The 9,738-nt window shown below is 39.2% G+C and overlaps 1 protein-coding gene across 2 annotated transcripts in view; it reads left to right on the forward strand.

Moving 5' to 3' along the window:
* LOC124254249 (fucolectin-6-like) overlaps positions 1–431 on the forward strand; it is a 52,921-nt gene extending 52,490 nt beyond the window's left edge. Inside the window, exon 4 of one of the 2 annotated variants that reach the window (XM_046688162.1) lies at positions 108–431. In XM_046688162.1, coding sequence (XP_046544118.1) covers positions 108–331 — 224 coding nt within the window. In that variant the 3' untranslated portion in view covers positions 332–431. The remainder of the gene's footprint in view (positions 1–107) is intronic. The other variant, XM_046688161.1, reaches the window with a different exon arrangement.
* Positions 432–9,738: the final 9,307 nt, after the last annotated feature.

The following is a 9,738-nucleotide window of genomic DNA, read 5'->3' on the forward strand; positions in this document are numbered from 1 at the left end:
GAATTATTGTGTGTGCTAGTAACTTTCAGGCATAGATATCCCGTCTGGATAGCAAAATCTGGAAACTATTTTGCACACTGGAGCCAAGTATACCATCTGATTTACAGGAATGACCTTCCAACGTCTGGTAGGAAAGAAGAGCAGCCAGGAAAGTGGCATCGTTTCCATGGAAACCACACTGCCTGACTGTGTACATGCCTGCTTGCACTCGGATTCTTGTGTGGGTGTGAACTACAGCAGTGGGTCATCCCAGTGTCAACTACTCACAACAACCGCACACACTGACGTCGTCATCTACTACGAATGGAGTCTGTATGTTGTTATGCCGTGACTTGTAACTGTAGACTCGCATTGTAACTGTAGAATCTCACTGTTGCCTCCAGCAACCACAGATGTAAGATGTGTGTAGTTTTACCCTGATCTGTAACTGTAGAATCTCACTGTTGCCCCCAGCAAACCACAGATGTAAGATGTGTGTCGTTTTACCCTGATCTGTAACTGTAGAATCTAAATGTTGCCCCCAGCAACCACAGATGTAAGCTGTATGTCGTTTTACCCTGATCTGTAACTGTAGAATCTCACTGTTGCCCCCAGCAACCACAATTGTAAGATGTGTGTCAATATTACACAATTCTATTTAGAAAGTGGTCAAATGTAACATCTGTTATATTTGGTATTACACTTTCTTAGTAAAGATCAGATTCTAGTAGTTTTGTTAGGTGGAAGTCACGGTGGCTGAGCGGGTAAATCGGCTGACTTTGTGTGCTGGTGATTAGGTGCCTGACTATGAGGGTGCGGGTTCGAATCCCGGATGGGACTCTACCCAGCAGAAGTACTAGAATCTGTACTCTACTAAGAAGGTGTAATCCCAAATATAACATATGTTATAAGATGTATGTCGTTTTACCCTGATCTGCAACTAAACTCTCTCGGCTGCTCCCATCAACAACAGTAAGATGTGTGTCGTTTCACATAGATCTGAAACTGTAGAATCTCGCTGTTGCCCCCAGATACCACAGATGTTTTACCCTCATCTGTGACTGTAGAATCTATGTGTGTCTGTGTGTGCGATCAAGCGCCTTCGCGTGTATTCTTTCATCTCTGTTATAACTATTAATTCACAGACTTGATAATGACCACTTTTGCTAGTCAATTGTTTCAGTCATTTTGTGATATTTCCCATGCACGCTAAAACCATCCTTTTGTCGATATTTATTTCGAGTCACAATAAAGACACTGTATAGTCCCTTGGCTCAAGTGGGTATGCTGTTTGAGACAAATTCGGCAATTGTCGAAGAGTGGGTATTCCTATTACCTATATATTCAACAAATCATATCGTGTTCAGAAACGTTCCAGCCAGTCACTGTTGCACTTCTATATTGTTTGTGCTGTTAAGATATTGTTATCAACATTTCAAAAACAGGTAAACATTGGTTTATTGGTTACCAATTTTAATTGTCAATCGTTTCAGGCATTTTGCCATACTTCCTATATGCGTTAAAAATATCATTTTGTCGATATGTATCTTGACTCAATAAAGGCACTAGAGGCACTAGGTTCAAGTGGGTATTTTGTTTGAGGTAAATTCTACAAATGTGGAAGAGTTGTTCGAATCCACACGTCTTGTCGAGGGCGTTGTCAGAGGTTTGAGATGTACATGTCATAACGGTGTGCCACATGTGCGATATGGTGTTTCTGGGGGTTAGACGTCATTCGCCGACTGACGACGTCAATGAGGAGACAGACGTGTGTTGGCGTGTATGGATGCCCAGGGTGATCACATTCGCTACTTATTGACGTGTCCCCTGACTCCTGTCTCATTATCATTAAGTGACTCTTTATGCACTTTTTGAATTCATTTCTGTCATTTTTAATTATGACCTCTTAACGAAATGCGGCAAATGCAAGACCAGTATAACAGTGAATTTTAAGTCAAACTGTTGAAAATTGATTTCTGTCAGTAAAATAATTATCATCAAACTGACATACGTCTTTGTTTCTATTTATAAGTTTTGTGAAGTCGGTGATAACATAATTTTTCCCGGTAGTTTATATGTACTTGGCCCACATCGACGCTATACAGAGCAGCGTAGCCATCTTATATGTACACACACACACACACATATATATCACAAAATGCATCGATGCATATATATACATTATAATATATATATATGCAGCGTACAGCCATACTTTCTTACGTGATGACGCATGTAATTGTGTGTGACAACGTACACATCACTATTCACACACAGTTTTCACATCGCTTTTCAGTGTGTCAGCTACACACTTTTGTATGGCACATCATCAAACTATGCACAGGTAAATACTATCACACACACACACACCTTTTAAACGATACATATTGCAATAATTTTTCGCAGAACCGGTATATTGGGTAATAAAAATAAATTTTATTTATAAGTTTTTGGTTATCTCTATGGTTAAAATCACACAGTTACATTCACAGTGAAGGTTTCACACACACACACACACACACACACATATATCACTTCTTATTAGAATTTTGGGGATTTTGTAAAACTCCACGAATTGCTAAATATATCCAGCAGTTTAGAAATTAGTTTATAAATATTACGAGGCAAGATGTTCATGAATAACCTATACCCAAACACCTGTTGAGCTATTAGAAATTGCCGTGCATCACAGAAAAAGTTGTTTAACAAACTATCATTATTATAAATATGATTGCTGACAGTTGGCGCGGAGGGGCCTACGGCAGCAGCTGGAATAGACAGGTGCATCTGATGCACGAAATGAAGTTCACTGTACAGGCAAAAAAGTTGATAATTAAAGTGTATGATTTCTTTCGCGCTGAGGCGGAAAGGGGGAGGCCGTTTTATGCCATCGATAGGTATAAGAAAAGTGCTTCCAAGGCATTGGGAGTTTCTTCACGGACATTGAAACATATAATACGGAAGAGAGACAGTGTTGTCGACACAACGCATGTAGGGGGCATGTCAACAGCATCAAAGGTTAATAAATTAGACAACTTCCAGAAGAACCAGGTCAGACAGGCAATCACTAAACTGTACTCAGAAAACAAATACATGTCATTAAAAGTATTACAGAAACACCTTGAAAACCAAAACAATTTGTCAGTAACGAAATACACACTAAGGCGACTCTTACATTATTTCGGGTATATGTACAAACAAAATAGCAGGAGAGAACAGGAGAGCATTGTGCGAACGATCAGATATCGTACGTTTGAGAAATCATTTTCTCATGACTATCCAGAAAAAAAACGTGATGCGGGGCATGAGCCGGTGTATCCTGACGAGACTTGGATAAATGCGTCTCATACCGCCAGCAGTCAATGGGAAACCCGATGGGAATAAGGGATCACGGAGGAAACAGCCGCTGAGGAAGGGGGAAAGATTTATTATTCTCCATGCTGGATGCACCAGCCAGGGCTTCCTGCCTGGTTGTGATCTGGTGTTCAGAGCCAAGACCAAAGACAATAGGGACTACCATACAGAGATGAATGGAGACGTTTTCTTCGAGTGGGTGCAAAATAAGTGAGTTCAAGCTTTGCCAAATAAGTCCCTTATAGTCATGGACTATGCGCCATACCACAGCGTGCAGGATCCAAACAGCAAAACTCCGACGTCTAACAATCGTAAGGGCGATATGATTGCTTGGCTTCAAAAATTCAACATCCTGTATCCGTCGAAAGCGACAAAGCCTCAGCTGTACGAAATCATGAAAACCCACAAACACGACCCCGTATACAAAGTAGACACTTACATTAAGAGTAAAGGTCATGAAATATTGCGGCTACCACCATATCATTGTGACATCAAATCCCACGTTTAAATTACGTGACGTTGAGGCCTTGGTGACCGACTCGCTGGGTAAAATCACTGTTGACATGTGGCAACACTGTGTAACTAAGTTTGTCAGTGACACTGAAGCAGATTACTGGTCTCGTGATGGTCTCCAACAGGCAACTGTCGCACCGCTTGTTATTTCCATCAGCTCTGACTGTGATGCCACTGATGACGAAGTCACAGATCATTCAGAATAGATTTTTGAGACGCTCCCCTCCGCCCCTGTCTATTCCCGTTGCTGCCGTGCCCCCCTCCTCGCCAACTGTCAACAATCATGTTTATAATGATGATCACTTTTTCTGTGATGCATGACAATTTCTAATAGCTGAAAAGGTGTTTGGGTATAGTTATTCATGAACATTTATTAACAACCTTTCTAAACTGATATATACAGCAATTCATGGGGACACTTTCTAGTCTAACAGACTTGTAAACAGACCATGATGGGACGACGAATTAGAGAACTTAAGTTTCAAAACTACTTGACACTGAATAGATGCCGGCAGTCCGGTATAGAAGCTTAAAGGTCACATGCAACGTAAAACACAACTTTGCAGATTCTGATACCTTTCGGTATGGACATACCGAAACAAATCGTCAAAAATGCAAATTCAACTTATAAAGTTGAAAAAAAACGCGATGAAAAAAAACGCGCGAAATCGGAGTTCAAACGTTTCACTAATTTTCCCCAGACTTTTCTGGGGAAAACGGGTTTCAACAGCTGGGCTGCGCTCATAGCACGTGCGCAAGTAAATAGGTTCGCGCAGCTTGGAAGCGGATTGTCGGGTGAATACTCGGTGAAGGCTTTGGTGTGAGCTATTTTTCTAATGTTTTGTTGATATCTCATAGGCGCGAGCTTTTTATATGTTATGACAGTAAATTAACTGTTTATATAATTTCATTTGTCTATTTCACCATACGTTCTTCTTACCTAGACACTTTCTCAGTGCGATACTTAAAAGCAATGTCATTATTTAGCGTTGACAGAATTTCTAACTGTGATAGAGATATGTCGTTGTCACAGACAAAACTCAATGTCTTGTTTTATTGACACCTGTGTGTCTGCCTGCCTGTCTGCTAATGACAATATTCAATACACAGCTGCTATCACTGACCACATGCAATTTGAACTTAACACCAATCAGGCTATACACCATAAACAAAACGCATTGATTTATGGCCCGAGTTCGGTCTCTGTCACATTATGTAATTACACAGACAGGCAGGTATGATATTTGAACACATGGCATGTTATGATGTCTGTTGATTGCAAAATGTTATACACAAAAAATGAGCATGTTTTTACAAAACCCAACATCTCTATATGTACACACACAATGAGCCGTGCATGAGGGCGGCATCTGTAAATGAACCAGCCGTTACACTTGAGTGCACACCCTCCCGTTCTGACTGGGTTCGGTATCCCGGCTGCTTCGTTTCGAGGGAGGTAAACCCAAGTACAAAATATTGCACTTTTGATTTGCGATTATACGCTTATAATTTTGTTTATTTGTTTTTTCATAATCAGCAATGCATATTATATGTCATGAAGAAGTGATAATTGTGTTTTAATTATGTTTGATTTTTTGGTTGCATGTGACCTTTAAGGAATGAATTTTCTCTATTTTCAGTGAAAAGAGAAGTTTATCACAGAGGTCATTACTTATGGAATCTAGAAATGACACTAAAACATTCTGGAAGATTCTAAAGAGGTATAGAATTGAGATAAACTTGCCAAAGGAAATCAGTGCAGATCAGTGGTTCAATCACTTTGAGAAACTGTTAAATATATGCTGTTGATAATACTGATGATGGTATTTCTCTGATAGATAAGTTTTCTCATTTTGGTTTTAAACAGGATACTTTATGTTTTGATTTCGGTGAAGATATTGATGTTGATGTTGCGGAAGAACTAAACATTCCTTTCACTGAGGCTGAAATTGAGTTGAGTTTGTCAAATCATAAATCACCGGGGGAGGATGGCATACCATACTTTTGAAAAGCACAAAATATTATATTATTCCTTTTTTGACAAAAGTTAACAATAGTTTGTTCGATAGTGGTATATGTCCAGCTCAGTGGGGGTAAAGGCATTACCTGTCCTTTACATACTCTGGAGATAAAATGAGTGTTGATAATTATAGAGGGATTTCAATGAGAGATACCTTATGTAAAACTCTTGCTGTCGTTTTAGATAAGAGGTTAAGAACTTGGTGTGATAAGAGAAGTTTTATTTCAGAGTTACAGGCTGGTTTCATGCTACATTATTCAACTGTTGATCAAAGATGTTTTTCAATTTTTTATTTCAATGTATTCAGCTCTTTCACCCAATGGAGTTTTTCCAGTGTAATTTGTATTTTGAGTCCTATAATATTCATCATTTTCATACATCGGTTATCATTAATGCTTGATGAGAAACATGGAAATGGAATAAGATTGTCGAAATGCTGTTGCATTAATTTTGCGGATGATATTTCTGGTATAAGTGATACTGCTGTTCAGCTCTAAAGTAAGATAAATGTTCTGGAAAGGTTTTGTGATGAATCAGGAATGAAAATATACATAAGCAAAACTACAATCATGGTGTTTCGTAGAGGTTGACCTTTTAGATCCAATGAAAAATGGTACTTTGAGGGTAACATAATAGAGCTTGTCAATAATTATAGATATTTTGGTGTTCTATTTACTCCTACCTATCATGGACTAGGGCACGGAGTTGTTTAGCATCTCAGGCAAATAAAGCTTTAATGTCATTCTATGGTTATCAACTTATATATGGATAAGTCTCTTGTAGTGATGTATTTTTGACACAATGGTTTTACCTATAGTTACCTATGGAGCAGAGATATGGGGTGTTCATTATTCACAAACTGTTGAAAAGTACAAACAGTTATGTTAGATGGTATTGAGGCTGATTAAATATACATGTAATGTTATGGCATTGGGTGAATGTGGCAGAGTTCCCTTTCAGTATAATTACATGTTAAAACCGGTTACATACTGGTGTAAATTGATTATGATGGATAACAATAGAATTCCTTATCGAGCTTATTGTTTAAGACACTTAATGATGCAGGGAGAATTAATCGAACGGTTTTCGAACTCTGTACACTGCATGCGTCATATTATGACGTCATGCGATTGTTAGATATACAGCCTCTCCACGGAGAGTTTGGTGGTTACCGTGGCAGCGGGTAATATTTTTTTCAGTTGTCACCCTCCTGGAAGGGGTGACACGGAAACTTGTTAAAGCGTCATTGATCTTACATGAAGGTAAGATAAACTTGTATTCACCCCTTTATACAGGAAAACACTGTTTACAAGGTTATGTATATGCGTTACAAAGGTTACCTGCAGCGCCTTGTAGGGATTGAGAATGAAACCAAAAGGAAGTGACACAGATATTCATAGTGCGGAGCTGCACCTGTTGGCCGTACAAATCCCTGAGCAGGCCTACTTCAACGTGTTTCTTTCAACAAGGGATGCAGATCCTCATCTTTCAGTAGATACTCATGTATATAAAGTAAATGGCCAATATATCGCCGCATACCAACCCCTTCAAGTCTGTATTGACGACCCATGTGGGTGTAACCGACGGCTGGTTTTATTGCATGTAATGTATTTATATCTACCTGTTGCAATAGACTTCTGATATAATATCTCAGCACATGTTTATATAACTTTATAATCACCGGATGGGATAAGACATGGTGCTGTTTTAGCTGCAACAGCCATTGTGTTAGCAACATTTTCAACATAGCTGAGCAGCCAACAGAAGACAATGTCATACTAGCCAGTTATACGAACATTATGTAATTCCGTAATGTCAAGTAAACGTTGATGTCGATAGGAAATGTCCTCGATAGCCTGAAGACAGGAAAGTAAATAAGGAAACATTATGTATTGTTTATGTTTAAACTGAATATTTATGTAGTTTAGAGATTTAATGCACATAAATCATTTTGATACAGGAAAAACCTGTGGCTTCAGGTGTCTTGTCAAAATTGGGTTGAAAAAATGTTTTAGGTCAATTACTGCAGCATAAATGTCGCATTTAGGCTATTCTTTCTGAGGTGTCTCCAAGCTAGACTCATCCATAAAGAGATGCATTAATAAAATCATCGCCTTCTGTTCGATTTATGTGAGTGTGACATTCATAAAAAATTAAGTCTTGCCAGAAAGGTCTCTTAAGACATTTTACAACTTATATTCTCCCGCCCAGGTGAAGTAAGGGTGGACGTACTGTTTTCTTCTGATTCCGGCTAAAGTCCCCGACTTTATAATCAATTTAAAAAATGCCCGACAGTATGTTTGTCGCTTCTCTTCTGTGAGGCAACATGTGGATCAAAGATACTCACCAATTATAACCTTCTGTCAACACACATTGTGAGTCATTGTCACTGTGACAACTACCTTTACCAGGACACTAGTGGAAAATACCTACAAGTACAAAGTAAAAGGGATGTGGTCAACCCAGTTTATTAAGATAAAACATAATCAGTCAAGTGGAACAACAGTGTCAACTACACCTCAAAACACACCTCTGATTGATGAACCAGTTAGGGAAATTAGAATCGCTCAAACTGAACACGAAGGTAACAAATGACATATATACCGCCCGCTCTACAGAAACACACAGATAGGCAATGATCAAGCCAGTGACAATTAATTGTCGGAGAAATTAGGACCTAATTGTAAATCATATACAGGACATTAAAACGATCAACTATCACCACTTGAATATAAATGCACTTAGTGATCCCATAATTACTTACAGAATTGAGGGACACTAGTACTGAAAATCATTCGTTGAGCGAGTAAATGATGTAAGTAAGACTATGTTAGCCTACTATACAGACACACAGGCGCTTGCCAGACATTACCTCTTTGTAAATGAGTGAAAGCAAGAATAACCTAGTCCACTTTACAAAGAAAATACACATGCACTTGGCCCGGTCAATTTAATTAATAGATATATATGAATAAATGTACAATAAACATACATAACCAAAAACACCAAAACGTACAGAAAACAGAAACTATCGTACACAATCTGCATCTAAGTTTCCAGGTCGAGGCTTCAGTGACGATCATCAAACAAACAGTAGTAGGTGAGATCACGCATGAGTAAGTGAGTGAGTGAGTGAGTTTTACACTGCACTCAGCAATATTCCAGCTATATGGCGGCGGTCTGCAAATAATCGAGTCTGGACCAGACAGTCCAGTGACCAAAGGCATGAGTATCGATCTGCGCAATTTGGAACCGATGACATATGTGAACCTGTCAACCAAGTCAGCGAGCCTGACCACCCGATCCCGTTAGTCGCCTTTTACGACAAGCACGGGTCACTAAAGATCAATTCTAAGATCAATTCGGACCTTCACGGGTCCGATCAAGCATGACTTGCCAGTCACTGGACATGTAAACACCTACTCATCCCCTCCTATTTATGAAGCGTGCGCGGACTTCGGAGAAACCAAGTTCAGCGTCACTGCTCAACAGAATTTGTGCCTTATAGAATATGTACAGCAAAGTATGATATTTGTATTGAAAGAGCGTGAACTAAAATACAACAATGTACATTTAGGTGAAGTGAGAATAATGTGAACGGTTGTTTGTTAGCAGAACAATGGCGACGTTGAGGCAAAAACACAAGATTGAGCGATGGCAGAGCTGCAGAAAACGTGCGCACTACCAAAATGGGTACCCGCGGAATACTAAGATTTAACTTTCGCATTATACATTTTCCTTAACTGCTTTGTCATCTCTGTTCATACGGTGCAAAGACGGTTACTTATATACAGTGGAATCTGTCAAATCCGGACTCTTTGTAAACCGGTTTTCTCCATAATCCGAACTACTCTCTGACTCCCAGCGAAATT

Source organism: Haliotis rubra, unplaced genomic scaffold (assembly GCF_003918875.1).
Source record: "Haliotis rubra isolate DU_JTF1 unplaced genomic scaffold, ASM391887v1 Scf57, whole genome shotgun sequence".
In the NCBI taxonomy this organism is placed as follows: Eukaryota; Metazoa; Mollusca; class Gastropoda; order Lepetellida; family Haliotidae; genus Haliotis; species Haliotis rubra.